Genomic DNA, 22,238 nt, shown 5'->3' on the forward strand with positions numbered 1-22,238 from the left:
TCATACCTCTTTCAGTGGATCGATACCCTCAAACGAAACAATCTCAGCTCAATACATCACTGCTTTCCCATCCTTTCTACGGTGTGTGACCGTTCGGCCCGCTCGGTACTACTGCGAGAACGTGCCTGCTTGCTTGTGACGGGACGCATTGCGACACCGACCGCTTGTCTGATAGGAATTGATTGATTGCTTTCCGCCGTTCCAACCGTTTCATCATCACGTCTCGTCCAGCTTTCGCTTCCATTACAACATCATATAATTGTATCACTAGATCATCATTCGTCCTCTCGACTTACTTCTGGTGCGTCATAGAAGACGACTGAATGACCATGTTCAGATCAAAAAAATCAACGTCATCACATCAAATCTCTCCTCTAGCACCTCCACCCACAGCGACTTCGCCAGCATCAACAGATCTTCGTTCCCCTCCTCTTAACGGCCCCGGCACAGCAGCGCCCAATGGCTATGCTGGTGGTCCGCAACCATCATACATGTCTGGGAACCCGATGGATAGGACTACGAGCGTAGGACAGGGGAGTGTGAAGGAGAAGGAGAAAAGACGGAGTGGTTTCTTCGGGTTAGGTGGACATAAGAAGGATAAAGAGAAAGAGAGGGAGAGGGAGAGGGAGAGGGAAGAGAAAGAGGTGAGTGCGCATGTGCTTGAGCGACAAGGCGCTGCGAGAAAGATCTGTGTGACCGGTGAGGCTATGTTCGGCACGGATGTGTGCCTATGTTCAACGCTTGGATCGTGTGAAATGGTTGGATGATTGACACCTCCCCTGGAGGGAGGGAGTGAAGGGGACCTTTGCGTAATGGTCGATCGCTGACTTCCATCCATTTTGGGTTTTTTAGTTACCACGACCTCGTCCCTCATCATTCTCGATTGAGAGGCCTCCGCCCCAAGCGCATCCTCAACAGAACCGTTCCCAAGGCAGCGTAAACGGTAATCGTAGCTTCGGACGACCAGTCTCTGAACAAGTGTTCCCTACTCCTCAAGTGCGCCAATTCCCACCATCCTCCGATAACGGTCTTCCGTCTCCGCCTCCGCTGAGTCAGCAACAACAGCAGCAGGGAAGAATCGTCTCTGTACCCGCGGGAGAGGGAGCCGTCCCACGACAAGGCTCAGGCGATATGGGAAATCAGCATCAGCAATTCGGAGCCGGTGCGGATGTTGGTGCAGGAATGCCGAAATCGCAATCGATGGGATTCGCATCTCGACAGGGAAGTGGTCAAGGCCAGGTTCCAGATACACATCCATACCGAGGATATCTGAACGGGCAACAAGAACAGCAGCAACAACAACAGAATCAAGCTGCCACAGATAAAGGGATTTCGCGATCAACCTCTATGCCACTTGATCGTCAAAATCAAGCTGTTCCACCACCGCCTTCTCGAAGTCCCACTACGACCAAGACAAACGGTTCCTCTACTCTTCAGAACGGCCCGTCGCCTCAGCGTCCTATGGGACATGGTATACCGCAGGCCTCTAGTGATAGGTCTCTTGAGCGATTCGACAGGATCGTCGAGCTCATTGGCATTCAGCCTCAAAAGACGTATGTGGCTAGTCCGCCAGAATTGGAGATGATCCTGGCGAGAACAAGTGCCGGTGGACAACCGAAGCAGGGACAGCCGGGAAGTGCGACGAATGATTGGGATGCCGTTTGGCTGCAACTCTCAGGTATCTCATTGTGTGAGTATTCCAGTATGCGCTGTGACGATATTTGAAGCTGATCTGAACTCCACACATAGCCATGTGGTCGATGAAGGAGACTCGATTGGCGGCATCCAAGGGTGAAAAGGTCCCTCCGACGTATTTTAATATCACCGACTCTTCACTCGAACTCCTTGCCCCTCTTCCTCCACCGCCCCACCGACCTACCTCGCACCCACATCGTTTTGTCTACAGTCTCAACACTGCTGGGTCAAACAGACTCCTATTCTCGTGTCCCTCAGAGCGAGACCTTGCTCGATGGACAACGGCGCTTCGACTTGCCGCATGGGAGCGAGCACGACTTGAGGAGATTTACACTGGTCATCTGATCCAGAGTGGAGGTCGAGAACCGAAATCTGAACTTGTGAGAGGTAGGTTGGAAGGATGGGTGAGGACACGTGTCATGGGTGGGACAGATTGGAAGAGACTTTGGATGGTGTTGAGTACTCCTGGATCAGATGATGCGAGCAAGGATGAGGACAAGAAAGGTCGAAGAAGAAGTTTCTTCGGGATAGGAGATAAAGAGAAGGAACAGACTGTGCAAGAACCGAATACGGGTGTCAGTATGGCGAGTTTCTATACCGAGCCCAGAACCCCGAAGAACAGGACATCAGTCGTGCCCATCTTGACTGTAACCAATGTAACTCAAGCGTGAGTGCTTAACCCTCTACAAAAGAGAGCGTCAGTGCTGATTCAGAACCTGTGTAGGTATGCCGTCTTCCCCGAACGACTCGAGGTCATGGCCCAATCTAACCTCTACAAGGTTGTTGGACGAATCAGTGGTGACATGGTTACAATAGAAGGACGACTACGCGATTCGGGCTGGGCGTTGATCATGCCTGAGCAACAGGAGGAAGGTGCAAATCAGAGCGGTCACCACGGTGGTCAGCATGCGAAAGTTGAGGGGACACCTTTGACCAACATGATGCGTTGGGTAACTGGTAAGTATACAGTATAGGAAGTGTGAAAAGAAATTATTACTAACTTGTACCCGTGTTTTCAGGCTTCCATGACGTGTTTGGGCTTTATGGACGACCGGAAAAGTACAATTGGGATCAACGAGATCCCCGAAGCTTGTTCTTCGCGTATCCTCAAGGCGATGTAAGAAACGTGAGTGTTGCCCGCCCACCTTGTATTAGTCTATCTGCATTGTCGTTACTAACCGAGCACGTCTCCGTATTCAGCGGCTTTTCCTCGATCTCGAAGAGGCGGTAATGTCGGATTTCCGCACGTCGAACTTGGCTTCCATCCGAGCTCAATTCACTAATCTCGTACATCGACGTTTGACCGGTGCTTTCAACGGACGCATTGAAGAAGAAGGCGACGAAGAGGAGGAGAGCGAGGCACCTCGGCCAGAAGGCAGTTACCGACTCCCGCCGTTGTCATTCGGAGATCAGAATCCGCATGTGTCAGATCAGAGCGTTCCGCGCTCCCTCACGCCGATCACGGAACGAACCGATATCGCAAGTCGAGAGAATAGCACTCGTACTGCTAGGTCGCAGTTCACCGCTGGTGGGACAGGCGATAGAAAAGTCAGTGGAGGAAGTTCGAGACAGCCGAGCGGTGGTTCCAGCAAGCTTCCCGCTTTATCTCATGGAGACGAGCGTCTCTCACCGATAGCCGACAGTAGCCGAGAGACATTTGGACCTCTGACGGAAGAACCGTCCGAATCGAAATCACAATCGCCTGCTACGGGACCGACACCGACCACGACGATAGAGTCTCAGACTGGCTCGACAATCTGGTCTCAGGACACTGGAGCTACGCCAACTCCCCAACAGAGTGTCGATGTATCTCCAAGAAGCCCTCAGCAGCCCGGTGAAGCGACAGATTCGACACCCACGCCTACCCCTGTCCCAGCGATACGGGAAGCCGAAAAGGACTTGCCAGAGGTGACTCATCTAGCCCAACCTCCGACAGCTTCACACGCTCCTGTTCTCGCTACGCCGATCAAAGAGGTGCTTTCTCCCACTCCCCGCCGTGTATCGTCAGGTGATCGTTTGCGCCAAACCGGTGGTGGGGAATTGCATGAAGAGCCAGCTGCGATCTACCTTATGAACATGGTGGAGGAACCGCAGTCTGTCCAACCTGTCCATCAACCCATCAGGAATGGTGTCTCGCCGGATCGAGTCAGACCTACCATCACCACAGATCTCGACCATCAAGGCAAACCGGCCAAGCAGGACTTGGGCAGGAAACCTTCAGGAGCACGCGCCCCACCACCGCCGAGAAAGACGAGTACGAGCGGGTCGCGACAGCTTGAGCCAATTGGCGATACGCCTGAAGAACCGCCATCTACTGCCCCGGCATCTGAGCAGGTCTCAAGGCATGACAAGCTGGCTTCGGCAACTACTCAACCTGATTTGGGTGAAGATGTCTCGACCTACATCAACTATGCTGAGAATCCTTCACCCGTCAAGCAGAAGATTGCACCGCCTCAAGTTAAACCTATCGTGACAGAAGCCAAGCAGGAAGAGTTTAGATCTTCATTTGCCCCTTCAAAGGCAGCTGTTGAAAGGCGGGCAAAGGCTGAACAGGCTGCGGCGGATCACGACAGAGCGATACATCTACCAGGCGGTGGTCGACGTCGCGGTGTGCAGCAAACCAACTTGAGCGACAGTGAGGAAGAAGACGAGGAAGAGGAGGAGCGATCGCCTGTCATAGAGAAGAGACATGTTCTTCCCGCTTTGCCCTCAACGGGTCCTGCTGCGAGAGACGCTTCCGAACCGCCAGTCCAACGGTCGACTTCCACAACTCGAGCGTTACCGCCAGTCCCTAGACCCGTACCAGAAGTACGCGCCCCGAACGGCGATCACCAACCTCGAGATAGCTATTTCAACCAACAGTCGCCGGTGGAACGACCCTCATCTCGCTCTCGCAGTCCGGCTGCCCCACCTGTTCAATCAAACAATAATGGTTCTACCCCTCGTAATCTCCCTCAACCTGCTCCACCAGCTGCACGACAGACTGTATGGAATGCCAACTTTTCCGCCGATCACGGTATGCCTGAAAACCGATCTGGAAAATTCGTCGAGCTTGACGAACCACAAGCTCAACTAACGAAAGCGTTTGCACCCCACGGTCTCTTACAAGCGGGTATGCAAGATAAGGAGGACAGATCAGCCAAGAAGCAGGAGGAAGTGGCTCGAGAAACGGGGAGCTCCTTGATTAACGTGCCGGCCAAACCGCCACCTCCTCAGAGTGGATTGCTGGGAGCAGTGGCGGCGCATGAGAGAGATAGGAAGAATGCAGGTGGAATCGGGGCGACTTTGACGGATAGGGAGAGGGAAAAGAGGCTAGCTGTGAGTTTTTGAGCTCCAAAAATCTGGCTGAGTCGAGGGTCGGAGCTAACAGCGATATATTTATACAGGAGGAGAGACAGCGAGAGATCGATCGACTGCAAAGACAACAGATGGAACACATGAGACAGTTTGGTGGGGGCTCTGATATGTATCCGCCTCAGCAGGGATACCCGTACGGTATGGGAATGCCTCCTCAGATGGGTATGAACATGGGCATGATGGGTATGCCGCCAATGGGTTATCCCGTGAGTTCAACTGTTTGTATTACACTTCAACGTCAAAGCTAATACTTTGTGATTGGGCAAGCAGTATCAAGGAGGATACAATCCATATGCTCAACAACAAGCTATGATGGCGGCTCAGATGGCTTATCAACAAGCCTTGATGGCTATGTCTCAAAACGGTTCTCAAGCTGGTGATTTCCCAGATCACGCTCAAACTCCTCCCGTACCAGGTCAAGGTCAAGGGCAAGGGTACGGTCAAGATGGACGATCCAATTCCCCTGCAGGGAGTATGAGAAGTCAGAATCATTCGCCTGCTCCACCTATCCCCTCGTTCTACGGTTATCCTCCGATGTCGCCGATGGGAATGCCTTGGATGATGGCCCCACCTCCTACTTCACCAGGTATGCCGGGTATGTGGGCATCATCGAGTCCAGCTCCAGCGATGCAAGGTGGAGGTGGACAACCGAGTCCGATGAATCAAGGGAGGTTCGATTGGTCACAACCCCAACCCCAAGTCCAGCACCAAGCTGGCGGAAGCGAGGTGGATAATCACAGGAGTAGAGTTGCGAGTATGGTCAGTAATGGCGATAACAGCGAAGACAGGGAGAGAAGGCAAAACTATTCGTAATTTTCGTAGTAGTAGATTTGGTGTGTTTTTTTGCGTACAACGAGAGAATGAGGGATGTTTTGGGTCGGTCGACCGATGTGTAATGCTAATAATGCAAGTGCTCTGTGATCACCGATGCACGTATGACCATTCCCCTGTGAATACGATGATTGAGGATTCTGTTCGATGGACAAACACAGACCCTGTTACTGTGGAGGACCAAACATCTCTGTGCTGACTTGACTAGTTAATCAGATATCAAAGAAGGTTCCATATAACTATCAAGGGCAAACCTGAAGCTGAATTGTGATGAAACACTTGTCTGAGGCTTTCAGCTGTAGCCTTCTTGAAGAGCAAAGGGCAAATGAAGTGTTTATGAATGGATCAAAAGCACCAAGGTTCATCATAGATAAGAGTGGAGCACCTTTTGCCACATCTCGTTGAAGATTCAATAAATACTTGTGTCAGTCTCACATTGGTCCAGATACGTAAGTAGCTCCAAGAAGCAAACCTGTTGTTTGTCCCTGTAGTCTGTGTAATCATTGTTTGTTGATCTGATCTTCTCTATATCAGATTTCAGCTCCTCTATGTCCTTTGCGACATGGTCCCAATATCAGTTTGAGGCGGCATAGTTACAACGATCTTGAATGATGTGCTCGGTGCACTGTGATAATCAGCATCACACTGTGCAGTTAACAGAAAGGTCCACGTTTAGCGAGCCATTGATAAGATATGTATGTATGTATCTCACTTCTCATTTTTGGGTCATCTTCCACAGATTTCTTTGGCAGCCATGTGGCCTGCGGGTCAGTATCAGATATTCCCTAAGCTTGTGTCACGATGATCAACAGAGGCTTCAGTCAATGAGGCCCTATCACACCACGGAGACAAGGTTGAGTGATATTCGCCAAAGGCGTCAACTATAATGACGAGATGGACGAGATACTCAGCGAGAATGACGAGAACGACGAGAATCCGAAGAGAACAACCTCAGGATGAGCGTTGTGGCCTTGGACTGACTGAAGGCTAAGTGATATCGTCAAGAGCGATAGCGAAGGTACGGTGTATGACTTTCAATCGGGAAATCACTAAGGAAAAGAGTACAAAAGATGAGAATAGCCATTCTCCTATATATCCATCCATCCATCCGTCCATCTACGTTGAGCGATATTCTACAACTCGGCGAGTTCGTCGAATTAGACCGAATAATAGATGGGTTCGTTGAATGAAGTTCTACGAGTTCGACGAGAATAGCGAGTAGTGCGGAGAGTGCGTCGGGATCTTGTAGGTCACGTGATGTATGTGGCAGTGACCGTCATGACAGCTTGTCCTCTGACTCAAGTCAAAGAAGGAGGAGATCCTTGTAATACTCATCCTGTAATGTAAGTTTGGAGAAGTCTACAGGTCAAGGAGGTGGACTTCCAGCTTTGGTAAATGTAGTGGATCCCAGGCCACACTCCATTCGCTCACCAAACACCAGACTGCTACCACTCTTGGGAACTCAACACCTCATCCGTATACCAACCAACGATACACCGAATACGCCTCCGTACCGACTACACCTTCACACCGGACATGTCTACAGACCGGACACTGATACGGACCGGCCTCTGTACACGTACGTATACCGAGCCCATACACTGTGGTAGTCAAATACCGCACTCGGACCGTGTACATACCGACTCCGTGAGAGATACAGATCTGTATCCAGACCGAGTACAGAACGGACACGTTCTGTACATGCCCAGCACACAGGAATCACCCACCACAGTATCCGTATGCTATCCGTGTCCCCTCCGTACTATGACCGTGACTCTCTCGTACTTCTTCCGTGTCTTCTTCCATAGTACGCTCTTATCACTTCCGTAGTTATCTCTCCCCTGCATGTATATAAAGGGGAGCAGACAGACCAAGCAAGAGTTCCTTTCGATCATCTAATCATATTCACCTTCATCATTCACTCTCTCTCACCTCTTCCACCTCTCACTCGCTCTCTCACTCCTCTTTCTCTTGCTTGCTCTACTCTGCTCTATTCCTTGATTGACTCTACTTACTCTAGCGACACCCGCATCGACTCTGATAGTTCAAGAAGATCAAAGGTAAGTATCCACATCCATTAACTTCACATCGCGACGCCCAACACGTTTGGTCGATAGTGTGAGTTCTGCCTGCAGGTCGTAGCCCGCAGTCCTCCACAGTAAACATCAATTGCTGAGGGGCATGAGGTTCTTTGAGGTCAGAGGAGCCCAATGATCCACAAGGACCTTGCTCATTCTGGGTCCTGTAGATTGTGAATATGTCCCATTGCATTTTGCACTGGTATCTCAGTTGATTGATGCTTTCAACATTGATGTTCAATTGTGATTGGAGTTGTTGCCTTCCTGCCAGCAAGTCCCGCCTCCTCTCCCGGCTTCTCATGTGATAGGTACCTGCTCAGACCGAGGGCAGAACATGTCAGATCACTGCTGTGGTGAATGGCCAGTACAAGGAGCAGGCATCATATTGGTCAGCACACTGACGGTTCTAAACTTTTGAGTAGCTCCTCCTCCTTTCCTGCCTTGCAGTTGTAGAATATGATGAATGGCTGACAATGGAGGTCTCAGCATCATTTGTTGATTTAATCTGTGGTACTTCAACAACCGGTCAATTCATCTGTACCAGCAAGATGACTACAATATGGAAGGGAACTTGCCTGGGTTGGCAAACAGTCTACAGATGGTGAAGTGGGCTTATCAGACCAGTCTGACATGGTTTGAAATGAAATGGTACTTTGTAATGTGGTGATATGTGGCAATGAGTGGTTCTTTACTGCTAGTGAGGAACATGAGACATGTGTTGTGGGTTGAGAGAAAGAGAAGCAGAGAATGCACACTGCAACAGAAGAACCCTCTGTGTGTCACATCATGGTATGAGCCATTAGATGTGACTGATTACTGTTATGACCCTGTATCATGTCTTCCAGAAGTTTTTCTATGAGCTTTGACCAAGACTTCTATGAGTCCTTGTGATATGAAACTTCTGTGAGACTTCTAGAAGACTTATGTAAATTTGTCTTTGCTGAGTGGCAAAGTGGCACAACGCAAATGCCAAACTTACTCTTTGAAGCTTCTGTTTGGCCTCCAGGCTTGTATCAATTGCTCTATCAACCTTAACCGTGCCTAATTTAGTGAAAGTGGCACTTGTGAAACCACCAACAGGATCTTTTGATGGAACAATGAACAGTTTTCACAGTATTACATACAGGAGCATGGGATTTGTATATGGTGATTCCTGCGGCAATTGTCTATTTGTTTGTCTAGCATACAGCTTTCATACAGTGAAATGATCTCATTGTCAATGTCAAGTCCCTTACATGTAGTACTTGGCTTGTTCCATCCGCTTTACAGCCCACATCTGTCTCTATAACGCATTGCAATGGCACATGTGCATTCCGCAAACCAGCCTTAGTCATCAGTCTCATAAGCTTCAGTCTGTTGGTGGGACCAGATGAAATGCTCCTCTGGTTGTTCACTGTAGTCTTCGAAGGTCTGGTTGTAGAGTGTACTCCCTTCTGTCGTTTCAGACACAAATTTCTGCGATTTCTCTAAATGATCCTGCTCTTGTTCATGGATGTAATTTCTGAGCTGACCGACAATCGATTTGCTCTCCGCTATCTCACATTCCAGTTTGCCAACTTTCTCTGATAGACGTCGTTGGAGGTTCCTCTTCCTGTGCTTTTGATGACTTGTTGAGATATCCTCTATAGCGGCCCAGGAGTCAGCAATCCCAGCTGGGACTCAAAACAACTGCATTGCTTAGAGCTCACTTTTCACCCTGGCTACTGATGACCAAGCCATCTTTGAGATTGACATCTCATTTGACCAGCAAGTCTGAGTCAGGAGGTGTCTGATGTTGTCATGTGGTACACTTCGATGCAGCCTATGGAGATACTTGCAAATGTCAATGCTGGACAAGTCCACAGGTTCTGAGACCAGCTCAGGATCAGGGCTCTCCTCTCTTTGTAGTGTAAATGATCGAGGGATAAAGGGCACATCATGATCACAAGACATAAGCTGTCCAGAACCATGTTGACTGTCTTGCATATTACTGCAGGCTACATTGCATGCCAGTATATTGCATTGTTCCTGCAACTCAGCAATGATTCCAATGTTTTCAGACAATTCAATGTGTAAGCTCTTCATAGCCTCTAAGTTGGCTTTTGTTACTCTTTGCTGCTCTGCCTTGCGCCTTTGGTAATAGACTTGAGCTACAAGCAAGGAGAACACTATTGTCACTCACAACAACGAACAGCATGTTGAAATAATAGAGCTGGGCTGGTACATCAGCTTACCTTTTTCGCGTCTTGTCCACTTTGCTTGGTCAGAGATAGTTGAGTCATGTGTAGAAGAATTGGCTGTATTAGAATGGTATGCCATGCTTTGCTGTGTCTATTCAATGCTTCAGTCACTCTCTCAGCAGAAAAGGTGAAAAACCCCCGACAACATGGATGTGAACATACCTGGGAAGACCAAGGACTAGGAAAGGATGGTTTTGGAAGAATGGGCCTGTATGACATGGTGTGAAGTGCTGATTGGACTGCTAATGTATGTATGTGGAATGCAATGACCTGGTGCAGAGTGTGATGTAAAGCAAAGATATTGCTGGATGATCAAGATGCCGATTGAAAATTAACTTTTTGACTGTATGAAAATGAATCAATTGATGCTACATATCTCAAACAAGCTAAAAAGAAACTACTTGGGAAAGGTATTATTCTTACTGTTGCAGGATGATATTTTTGCCACTCATGATTTGCTCGCCAAAGGCAGTAGATTTGTGGACAGCTTGCTAAAGTATCTTAGAAGGCTTGCAGAAGACTCATGAGAAGCTCACAGGGGACTCTTAGTGGACTCATAGGGATGACTCATGAACTGGCACTAGTTGTGCTGTGATAGGTCACACATGTCAAACTTCATAGTGTATTATGGAAGGTGCCAGAACCTGTTCCGGCAGAGACCATGATTATAGAAGTCAGAGGTGTGAAACACTATGGAGGACAGTAGCTGCCCCATCTAAACTGCTATGCCAAAGCTGCATTTAGCGGTACCGACATGAATAGTAGCAGCAGGCTGTATAGGTGGTGGTTGTGGCACGACAATGTGCGGCAGTTAAAATATTGTAAATCAGTCCATATTGACATAGATCTGCACATGTTTCAACATCATTCTTTTGCATACACAAAGAGCTGATAAACTACAGATTGGTATATTCCACTGCTATTCTTTAAACCATACACAACCAGTCCCTCTCATCAACTATCCCTCAATGCAACAATCTAGAAGCCTCATCCTGTCACTGGCTCTGGTCTTTTGAATAGTCTGTTAAAATCTGGACCACTCTCTGCTTCCTGAGATTCTGATTGACTGGTCTTCTTCACAAAATTTGCCTGTTGGTGGTCATGATGGGTCTTGAATTCATTGATGATTGATTGGGTTTGTGATATGTCAAACCTTATATGCTGTAACTTCTGTACAAAGTCTGTTTGATAAGAACTTGAGTTCAAGTAATTCCGGTGACTTGAACGGATACGCTCTGCACAATTTTACCATCAGCATAATCTCAACAAAATCCAAAGTTAGCCAAAAGACCCAATGTGTCTTACTTTTCACCTTGCTGAAGGATGAGCGAAGCTCCCTGGAACAGTTACTCTGCCGGCTGATCAAATGTCGCCTGAGCTCGCTCTGTGACATGTTCCGAATGAGATCCAAACCTTTGGTATGGTTCTTCTTGATTGGAATTGTGGAGAAATCAATAGGTCCACAAACAGGCCCCATCAATCTAAGGAATCTCAACTGCTCGGGAATCCCGGGCTCCTTGTTATGAAAGGATCCATCAGTTCCTGGAGGCCCTTGGTTGTCCTGACCCTTGCCAACAGAAAATTTGGCCCTTTGCTCACAACATTCTGCGTGCAGCTGTCTGATTTCATGAATGTTTCTGTTCAACTGAATAGCTAGCTGCTCCTCTTCTTCAAGCAAGCTCTGACTTTTCGCCATCTTTGCTTTGTGGTACTTTTGATCTAGAATCATGGGGAAGTTTGTTAGATCACTGCTAGGGGAAATGGTATATCCAGGACGGGATCTTTACAGTGTCACCTTGGGGAACTCAGCTTACAGTAAGAAAGCTTCAGCTGTCTCCTTGAATCACTAGTTGAGCCTGTGTGACTTGAAGATTGGCTGCAAATGGTTCTCACAGCATCACTTGCTTTGCTAGCCTGTAAGCAGACCAAACTCTCAGTTTTCTTTTTGCACAATCAATCAATAAAATTTGAATGAGAGCTCACCTGGGACGATGAGTCACCTGTAGAGGGGAGTGTATGACGTGAATGTTGGCTTGACATGGTGTGGAGTAATGACAGGGGAGTGTCTTGCATATTGTGAAAGGTGATGATCTGAATGAGGAATGTAGTATGATGAGTGCTGCTGTGTAAAAGAGTTGTGAAATCAAGACCAGATTTGTGACTGTATGAGTGAGACTTAGTTGCATACATAGCTGGGGAAAGCCGACATCTAAATACTCCAGGGCAGGGGTGACTATCCACGCTAGAAGTAATTGTTTGCCACCCACATTCTTCTCATAGAGTGCTCTTAGAAGAATCCGGCAGCAGGCTTGCATGCGTCTTGCGACAGATCAACAGAAGACTTGCAGAAGGCTTAAAGTAGACTTGAAGAAGCAACTCATAAACAGTACTTGTCATGCTCCAATTTGATTACTCAAAAAAGGTTGAATCTTGTTGGTCCTTTTGTGCAGTCCAAGATATATCTATAACAAAGACCCCTTTGGCTATAGATACAGAGATTAAAGATGAAGCATACAGCAGGCCAGGATCATAAGAGGGTTCATATTCACATGAATGTTTACAATTGCAAGCATTCTTTCTGCAATACACATAAAGAGTCCTAAATCCTTGAAGCCAAAAAAGTCTCTATCATCACCTTGTATGCATGTGTAAACAATTACAGAATCATGTGCAGTGTTCTATCATACAAACAAACATCCTCATCCTATTGCAAATCACTAGAATCCTTGTAAAACTCTTCAATATCAGCGTCGCCCTCTGCTTGATCAACCTCATGAAATGGCGGTGGTTGAGATCTGAGGGTTTCAATGTATGACTCGCTTGTCTGTATGTTGGAAACCAGGTCGTCTATTTGCTTGGCTATGAATCCTCGATTGTAAATAGTTGCGTGTGAATGTTTGCCTCTAAGGGACCCTGTAGGCAGTCCTAATCAGCAAATTGCACCGCACTCAAGTGTAGCACAGTGACGTGGAGCTCAGCCTTACTTTTCAACTTCTGCAAGGAAGGCCTTGCTTCATCTGGCACGTTGTTTGGCACTTTGCCCTGACTCCAAGCCTTTCTGATTGTGTCAAGATTTCTTTGATCACCCTCTTATACTGACTCTCAAGACAATTGTCCTCAATTTCAATCGTCAACCAGTCAATGGAGGGCTCTGCTGCACCAGATGGTCTTCCCCACCAGATTACCCCCAGTTCATTGATCAGTTTGACATGCCCATTCAACTGAGTTTGGAGACCATTCATGGTTTCTCTCATTTTGTTTGTTGTGCTCCTTGCTGTTTTACAATAGGCTCTGTCTACAACCAAGGGATAGTTTACGAGAGCCTTCCTGGTGAGAACAACAAATGCAACAAAAACAATCTCCATAACGTGAGAAATCATCTTACTTGCAAGTTTCCGTCTTTTTCTCCCTATGTCCTCAATGTCTTCCATGGTTGTAGATTGTGAAGACAGATCCTCAGTGTGAGTTTCAACATCATATGATGTGCCAGGCTGTAGTCAGACCAAAGGTTCAGTTGTTTTTTCAAGACAGCAAATCTCACATATATGGCAATGAACTTACCTGGGATGATTTGCCAAAAGTAGATGGTGGTCCAGATTGAAAGGGATAGCTTGACATGATGTAGAGTGGTTATCAGTAGTGTCTGCGTGTGTTGTGTAAGGCAACAACTATATGGGGACTAAAGTTGTTGCTGTGTAATGAAGAATGAAGAAATGAGATAGGTTAGATTTGGAGTGGCCTAACTGTGGTCTTTAATATATTGTGAAGCTGCTTACTAGCCATGAAAATGACAGACTAGAGTAACCTTGGCTTCCTGGCTGCAAAGGACTGCACACATGAAACACACGCATTGCAGTCTGAATCATCCTAGCAATAACGAACTGTTGTTCTATAACAAAAGTGCCACGTTCATCCTTGCATGACCTCCTTTTACTCGAGAGGTGGAGGGAGTGCACTGCTCAAACAACGATTCCACCTCTCAAACGCTTTGTTGCGTTTCGCCTTTTTGTTTTCCTTTGACAAACATCAATCTCGCCATACCACGACACGGCATAGAGTCTACTCGAGCCATGGACAGAGATCGAGAAATTCCGCATGAGAGCGGGACGGCGCGGCGCTCGGACGGTGGTAGGGAGAGGGACAAGGAGCGCGATCAGGAGAGACACCGGTCAAGGTCTGAGCGCGATAGTCAACGAAGTGAACGCAGGGAAAGAAGTAGAAGTCGTGAACGACTTAGAGATACAGATCGAGAGCGAAGCTCGAGACGTCAGCGAGATAGAGATAGGTGAGTCTTTCAACCCTCCAAGCGGTCCATCATATCAGCTTCTCTACTTTGCTACATCGGCGTGATCATGTTGATTGACCTAAAAAGCTGACAAGAGCAAGCCGTTCTCGTTCTCGATCCCGTTCACCGCGTCGTCATCGAAAAGATAAAGAAACTCGTCGGTCTCACCGTGACGACGACAAATCCCGTTCTTCGCGTCGGAGGAGACGATCACGTTCTGACAGCAGCAGTAATACCGAATCGTCGGATTCCGAGTCCGCGAGTGAGAGCGATAGTGAGGATGAGCGACGGAGACGTAAGAGGAAGGAGAAGTCCAGAAGGCGAGAGAAGGAGGATAGGGAGGTGTGTATCCGCTCCGGAGCGCGTGCCGCCGCTTGGATGCTAATGACAGTCTACGAACAGGAGAAGAGGAAACGGAAGGAGAAGAAGAGGGCCAAGCGGGATAGGGTGAATTGACTTCTGTCCCATCCGAGAATCGGTCATCTACTACGGACAGCACTGACGTGCTGCTCGAGTAGAAGAAGAGGAGTACGGCTTCTTCCACTGCCCAATGGGGTCAATACGGTCTCATATCGGAGCAAGAGTGAGCCAGTGTTGATTAAACATGTGAAACGAGTCGGCTGACAGCCCGCTGCTCACAGCTTCACGAAGAAGGACTCTGTGAGTGTCACTACTATCCTTTGGACATGGCAAGTCACTGAAATATCGATGCAGGAGTTCCGAGCTTGGCTAGTGGAAGAACGAAAGATCAACCCAGAGACGGTGTCGAAAGACAGAACGAAGAAGGAATTTGCAATCTTCGTCGAAGACTTCAATACAGGTGTGTGGGTCAAGCTTTGCGAATGTGTTCAGAAGCTGACTGTTGACTTGTCTCGACTTCTATAGCTACTTTACCACATGACAAAGTGAGTGCTTCAACTGCAGCGACCTACAGGAAGCTGACTGGTACGCAGTACTACGACATGGCCAGATACGAACTCAAGATGAATATGATTCGGTCTGGTCAGACACTGCCAGACGAAGTCGGAGGTTATGACCCCATGGCGGATATGAAAGCGCATTCATCCAGTCTGAAAGTAGGTCGTTGTTCGACTCTGTGTGATCGTGATAGACAAGAACTGACTCTCGTGTGTCAGTCTACAACTAAGGAGAAGGAAACTTTCCTCAGTAAAGAACAGGTTGCCGAGCTCCGACGGATCGAAGCAGAACGGACCGAGATCGGTAAACGGAGATTGATGGGAATGGACGTGCCAAGAAACATGGGTGTGAGAACGGAGGAGCAGTAACACCTTTGTGCGTTGAGCGCAGCGGCCCGTCTTGCCTACATGTTCAACGCCAAGCTACTGGGGTTGACTTTCAATTGTCACAGGTGTTGCTGCGGTTTCAGTGAGAATGAGATCGAACCTTCTTCTCGAGAGGTTTCGCAAACGTGTCCCATATGATTGGCTATGATAATGCACAACCTTGATCTTATCAGATGACGACAGGCGGCGGCTGAGTCATCAGGGCCCCGGGCACACTCGAAGCTCTAGGATGATGCTTGACCCCATGGCGAGCTTGTTATATTGCGCAGATTCAAGCTTAAGGTTAAGGGGTACCGTGAGTGGAGTCCAAGCCATGTCTCAGATCTGAAAGCGTTGATATCTGCAGTTTAGGTGACTGTGTCCGCGTCGCTGTACTGAGTGGCGAGATTGGCTTGGCTGGTCATTGTCCGGCCCCCTTCTACTGATATGTGTTAAGGCTTTCATTGAAATTCAGCGTGGGTTTGAAACATGCGTCAAGCATGACAATTGACGAGCCAACTGGGGATGTTCCGTACCTTTTTCCTTCCCGTCTTGCCTCTTCTCTTCTCGTCTCCCGGCGACTGGGAGGAAGCTTGACTACTGACCGCCATGAATTCTGGTGCTGATGGCGTCACCGAGTCGACTGACATGATATATATCTCGATACACATGCTCTTCCTTCCCCTTTCCTTTCTTTCACAATCCCATACATATTCTATAATCTAGAGGTTCTTTTTTTTGCTTTCGCACGGGAATAATTCTCCCACCTTTTTGTCCAAACTTTCATTTTTCGCTTCTTCTCCTTTTAGGGTAGAGTTAATAGAGGTACTGTATATATAATAGAATCAACAAGTATAATTCAACAACAACAATAATAATAATAATAATAATAGATATAGAGAAGAGACGACAACGAATACGACTACTACGACACCACGTCAACGACGACGACGACCAACGACAACGAAATCATCAAGTGAACGACACGCCGAACTACACGACAAGACACAGCACAGCGTCCCTACAAGACCTAGCAGAGGGAAAGTAGCCCTTTGATTCGTCAGCTCAATCGAAACAGAGACACATCTTAGAAACTTAACTTTGAAAGAAGGTTACAGTACCTACACCGCGGGTGCATAGCAAGTAACTGTATTACGACAAGCAGTTCGGAAGTACTTTTCACATCTCCTCAAACAACATATATAGCACTGGATTGTTGCCCTCATTTCTTCACTTCCAAACGGCGAACAGAGAGACAGTGTAACATATCACGACGATACGAACCCCACGACCTAACGACATCTTCCTAACATTTTACGATCACGCGTACCTTACGAACGACAAGCCCGCCAGTATAACTCAACGAGACTTTCTTTGACATCCCCTAACCACCCTACCTGACTTCCAATAATATTGTTGGACAACTTCTCGCGCAAACACACTTCACATCACGACAGCAAAGATGGCTTCTCGACGAAACCTCGACAGAACCGTCAACGACATGTATAACGAGCCGTCCGTTCTACCTTTTACCTCTGCGCCTTTGCCGTACCCGCCACCCGGCGCACTGGTGCGAGGACCCGCTCTCACAAACACTTTCCTCGGAGTACAGCACTACGATTCTCAACCCACTCGCCTGATGCAACGGGACGGTGGCAAACATCAGCATGGCAATACTTCGAGGAGGCATGGGTACCATGAGCGGCCTTCCGGCCCTGAGCTCGCTGCGGTCACAACAAGCGGGCATTCTCCCTTCAAGTCATGCGTCAGTCTTAACGCCCACCACGAAACGAGACGAAATGACATCTGGACCTCCCCAACCCTTCAGAGGTCGATAAGAGGCCATTGTTCCAACGGCTATCATCCATCCTTAGCGATTGACAGGATGCCATTCGCAGACAAATTGGGCCGAAATCAGGTGAGTCAGTTTTACCGCGTCAGGCATTCACATAAAGTTCTGACATGACAAATTGGCGGAGCAGAACCTGTTATTGCCCAGTCCTACTTTGCACACTCGCGCCAAAGCGGTGTCGATGCATGTCAAGGATGTAGCTCATCGAGCGAACACTCATGAAGATCGTCCGACGTCGAGCTATCGACAGGCGCCAGCGCCCGTTTCACCCCTCTCTTCGAGCAAGACGAAACATCGGGCCGTCCATTATGTGTATGAGCCTGAACCCGCTTCTCACGCTCCTCTTCGAGTCAACTTGCAAGCCAACTCTACATCATCGTACATACGACCATCGCCATATTCTCACTCTGGTCGTCATCACAAATATGCGCGCAGTGAGAGTAATACACCGTCAAGCAGTCAATCGCAGTCACGATCTCAATCTGCCGAACTAGGTCATATGTCGCCACTCCCGATCAATGCGCCACTACCCCGAGCTCCTATCAACAAGTGCGTAGCGGTCTTCGAGGATGCTCTATCTATCCCAGATTTCGAGGATGACGATCATGAGATGGAGTTCGACCTCTACGACGAACACGAACACAAAGGAGAACCTACCAGTAGCGGAACAGTGGGATTAGGATTGGGAATCGAGTTGAACATGGTTCATTTCACCCCGAGGAAACCGTCCGTTTCACTCCTCACCAGTCCTGCTGAGATCGTGACCAGAGCCGCATCCCCTGCTCTTTCCGAGAGCTGGAGAGGAGACGGTCAAGTAGTTGGTCTCGGTCTCGTCCTCGAATAGAGAGGCAGCTGGTAGTGCGTGTATGTAGCGAAGAACACTGATTGTAGAAGGTGATGACCAATAACGACGATTCACGACATTCAGGAAGCCAAAAGCGCTGTCTGTACATGTAGCCATCCTATGTACTGTATGCAAGGCGTGACTTGTACTGATTACGAGCTTGCACTGTTCAATACAACTGCTTGCCATTCTGCGAGCTGCGGCAACGGCATCGCAAGTTCAGGAACGAAAAGATGTGCGATAAGATCAATCGGCCAGAACCACGTGTCTCGCAAAGGATACAATCACAACGAGAACCCAGTTGATCACATCTCCATCACAACTTTGACTAACTGTCTATTCACATTGTAATTCGCTTCAACCAAATCGTGATCGGACAGCTCGGTGGAGAAACAAGTCTTGTGATTTGAGCATACGATCTGGTGAGTGGGACTGGAAAGGCACCACTTACTCTCTGAGCGATGCCCGAGGTTGAGTTTGCAAGGTTGAATGATCGATGGCTTACTGCTACATTCGTCAAATCACTTTGACAGAAGGAAAACGAGCTCCAAACATGCACCGAGAGAATAGTCACAGATGATAGAGGAGCATCTTGTGCCAAAACAATTCAGACGTCGAGCAATTCCATCATGACGGTCAACCATCGTCTACACCCTTCTCAACCGGGAATGACGGACGATGATTACTGGTCTGCATTCACTTCTGATTCAACAGATTACGAGCTAGGTCCAGCTATAGGTGAGCTTTATCCCATTTCCCTTCTGATTCATCTCGCTTAGCTGATATATTTTTGTGTACATAGGTTTTGGCGCTTCGTCAACCGTTTACTCGGCCATCTTCACTGTCCCTCCTTCCCCTTGGCCAATCCGACGCGACTCCGAATCCTCCTCCTCTACCTCTACCAGAAAGCCCAACTTGACGATTTCAGTCCCACCTTCCCGTGTCACACCAACACCACCACGAAATACCATACCCTTCCCAGTGGCTAATGGGGATCAAGTATTGGTGGATGAACCAGAGGCGGAGAGGGAAGAGAGAGTTTGCTCTGTCAAAGTGTCGAGTTCACATCCCGATATAGAACAGTTGTTCAGGGAGATTAGGTTGTTGGCTTTATGTAAACATCCAAATGTTCTGAGGTGAGCACAGCCTGTCCCCTTATCTCCTGTTACCTATACCTAAAGACTGACTTCGACATCTATATAGGATCCTGGCTTCATTCACCCTTCCACCGGACCATCAACGTATTGCCCTCGTCACGCCTCTCATATCAGGCGGATCGTTATCCGGTATACTAGATTGGCGAAGTAGACTCGCATCAGATCCTACCTCACACCGACATCGTCATCATCATCACTTTCCGTTCGGAATAGGACATCGAAAGCACGACCAAGATGACGAATATGGGTCAGGAGGAGGCGGAGGACTGGATGAGGAGGAGATCAAGAGTGTGGTGAGGCAGGTGTTGGAGGGACTAAAGTATCTCCATGAGCGAGGTTTCTTACATGTAAGTGAGGCATCATCATTTCGCGGTGCTCAGAGTTAGTGATCAGCTGTAGACGGAGAGCATTGGTGGAGAGATGGACGTTTTGAACCAACACTAACCCACTACGCAGAGAGATCTCAAGGCGGGGAATTTACTCATCGCAGACGATGGGACTATCCTCCTTGCCGATTTCGGCGTAGGAGGCGATATGAATGAAGCTCCTTCGCCTGAACAGCCGCGTAAAGTCCGACTAGCAGCAGATGAAGTACGGTTTGAGCAGCCAACCAACCCAAGCGGGAGTCTAGGACCTGGTCGGGCTACAAATGGACCAGGCTCCTCTGCTGTAGGACCTGATTGGCTGAAGAGGAAGAGTTTCGTAGGTACTGTGAGTTAAATCCATCACTGTTAGAACACTGCTTGCTTCAAGCTTGATATTAGAAGGACAAAACTGATACTCTGAATGGTCACTAGCCAAATTGGATGGCACCGGAGATCGTGATGGGTCAGCAGTACGACCATAAAGCAGATATCTGGTCGCTTGGAATCACCATCCTCGAACTTGCCTATGGTGCCGTGCCGGGCTCGAGAGATAAGCCGAAAACCGTCTTGACGCATATTGTCATGAATGCGCCGCCGACGTTAGACAGACATGGTGGCGCAAGTGAGTTTAGTAAGCATATGAAGGAGTTTGTGGATGCATGTCTCGTGAAAAACCCCGAGAGTCGGTGAGTGGGATGTAGCTTGATCCACTGGCATCTGAGTGCGACTGATACATGAGCGGGCGATGGACAGACCGTCAGCGGATCAATTGCTGGAGCATCACTGGCTGAAAGGAGCGAAGAAGAAGGCGTTCTTGGCGCAGTCGCTATTGAGTGAGTCAATTCAAGGTTTTCTGGGATAGATCCTTGACTCATGAGTTATCAGACGACGTTCCGCCTTTGGCACAGCGTCAAGAATTGCGTGAGTATATCAGATCGACCGGCTCAATGTAGGGATCGGAACATCTACTGATACTCTATCGCAGGCCGTGTTCCCACAATGTCATCTTTCGTCTCTCGTGCTTCCTCGTGGGACTTCTCCACTACCCCATCTATGCCTTCATCGCCTATCCGATCATCTCTCCTGGTATCTTCCGCTCGATCACCTTCCCTTTCCTCCCATCTCGGAGACTACTTCCCCGCTTCCAACGTGATCCGGACCCATTCCCGTGATTCTTCTTTCAGCATTGTAGGCGCTTCACCTTCACCTCGAGTCCCACTTCGACAGTGGGCAGAGAGGTCTGCAACTCTGGACAGCGCTGGCGTAGGAGTGGACAGGGATAGTCCGAGCAATTCGCTCAGATTGAGCGTGAGAACTGGTAGTGAGAGAGGGAAATCAAGGAGTCTGTCAGCAACAGGTTGGGCAGGGACAGGAGGGAATCTTCGAAGAGGTAAAAGCACTTCGTTCGACCAACAGAGACCGACAGCAGGATCGATCTTGGGTTCACCAGTGAGAAGAGGGAGAGAGGTGAAGCAAGCGGAATCGGAGAAAGATTTCGGAAATACTGAGGAGGTCACGAACAAAGGCGGGATGAAGATCTTGAGTCCTTTATTGGAAGCTACGAAATCGAATGGTCAAGCTCCGGGGACCCGTGAGGCGACTATGGGCGAGCAAACAGTCATCGGTCTCGATGCTGCTATAGCTCCATTGCGGTTGTCGGAACAACCAGGGGCAGCAGGAGAAGTGCTAAGTGGGAATGCGGCAGAACCAAACGACTCGCCAATACATGATATGACAATGTCAGATGAGCGAGGTCCGATATTCACATCGCCAGAGATCATGACGGTAGAACGCGTTGCCCAGGAGCCGAATGACTTTTCCGACTCCCGAGAGATGAGATTCCCTCCGGCGAAAGACGAAGTCACCCTCAATGATGCGATGCCAGTGCAAGTGCCGACGACAAAGACGTCATCCATCGCGCCATCCACTTCGTCAGATCTTCCACCGTCACAACAACGTAAAGGACAAGCGTCGTCGACCTTAAAAGCAGAAGCGAGCGAAAAGCGAGGGTGGCTCGGAAGACGAAGCAGTATGAAGAAAGAGCGAGGAGGATTCAAGATGACCAACACAGGGAGTGGTGATGGGGATGGAGGGAGCCTGAAACCCTCAGGGGGCCAAGCCATGAGCAAGACAGCTTCGTGGGGGTCGGTTTTGGGTAAAGTCACGGGGAAAATGCGTGAGTTTCACCTCTCAGACCTGTCCACAAACCTCTTATAACGCTGATGAAACGAAAAAAAAACAGATAATAAACGATAATGAACGATCTGTTGTG

General features: G+C 48.5%; 4 protein-coding genes across 4 annotated transcripts; all 4 read left to right on the plus strand.

Annotated features, from left to right (window-relative positions):
- Positions 1-329: 329 nt before the first annotated feature.
- On the plus strand, positions 330-5,865 carry CI109_105105 (uncharacterized protein; the record flags this gene model as incomplete). The annotated part of the gene is made up of 8 exons (XM_032005444.2): positions 330-644; positions 853-1,690; positions 1,750-2,362; positions 2,420-2,652; positions 2,715-2,821; positions 2,896-5,013; positions 5,082-5,258; positions 5,323-5,865. The coding sequence occupies 8 exons, from the start codon at positions 330-332 to the stop codon at positions 5,863-5,865; spliced, it is 4,944 nt and encodes a 1,647-aa protein (XP_031860163.2).
- Positions 5,866-14,099: 8,234 nt separating this feature from the next.
- On the plus strand, positions 14,100-15,751 carry CI109_105106 (uncharacterized protein; the record flags this gene model as incomplete). The annotated part of the gene is made up of 10 exons (XM_032003126.2): positions 14,100-14,175; positions 14,259-14,465; positions 14,611-14,807; positions 14,868-14,912; positions 14,984-15,048; positions 15,107-15,125; positions 15,180-15,285; positions 15,351-15,370; positions 15,419-15,541; positions 15,602-15,751. The coding sequence occupies 10 exons, from the start codon at positions 14,100-14,102 to the stop codon at positions 15,749-15,751; spliced, it is 1,008 nt and encodes a 335-aa protein (XP_031862448.2).
- A 1,459-nt stretch (positions 15,752-17,210) lies between these two features.
- Positions 17,211-18,444, plus strand: CI109_105107 (uncharacterized protein; the record flags this gene model as incomplete). The annotated part of the gene is made up of 2 exons (XM_032003127.1): positions 17,211-17,666; positions 17,731-18,444. 2 exons carry the CDS (start codon positions 17,211-17,213, stop codon positions 18,442-18,444), a joined length of 1,170 nt encoding a protein of 389 aa, XP_031862449.1.
- A 629-nt stretch (positions 18,445-19,073) lies between these two features.
- CI109_105108 (uncharacterized protein) lies at positions 19,074-22,183 on the plus strand (the record flags this gene model as incomplete). Its single annotated transcript, XM_032003128.2, has 8 exons — positions 19,074-19,182; positions 19,247-19,580; positions 19,648-19,948; positions 20,058-20,312; positions 20,399-20,652; positions 20,720-20,799; positions 20,852-20,887; positions 20,952-22,183. The coding sequence occupies 8 exons, from the start codon at positions 19,074-19,076 to the stop codon at positions 22,181-22,183; spliced, it is 2,601 nt and encodes an 866-aa protein (XP_031862450.2).
- Positions 22,184-22,238: the final 55 nt, after the last annotated feature.

Source organism: Kwoniella shandongensis, chromosome 9 (assembly GCF_008629635.2).
Source record: "Kwoniella shandongensis chromosome 9, complete sequence".
In the NCBI taxonomy this organism is placed as follows: domain Eukaryota; kingdom Fungi; phylum Basidiomycota; class Tremellomycetes; order Tremellales; family Cryptococcaceae; genus Kwoniella; species Kwoniella shandongensis.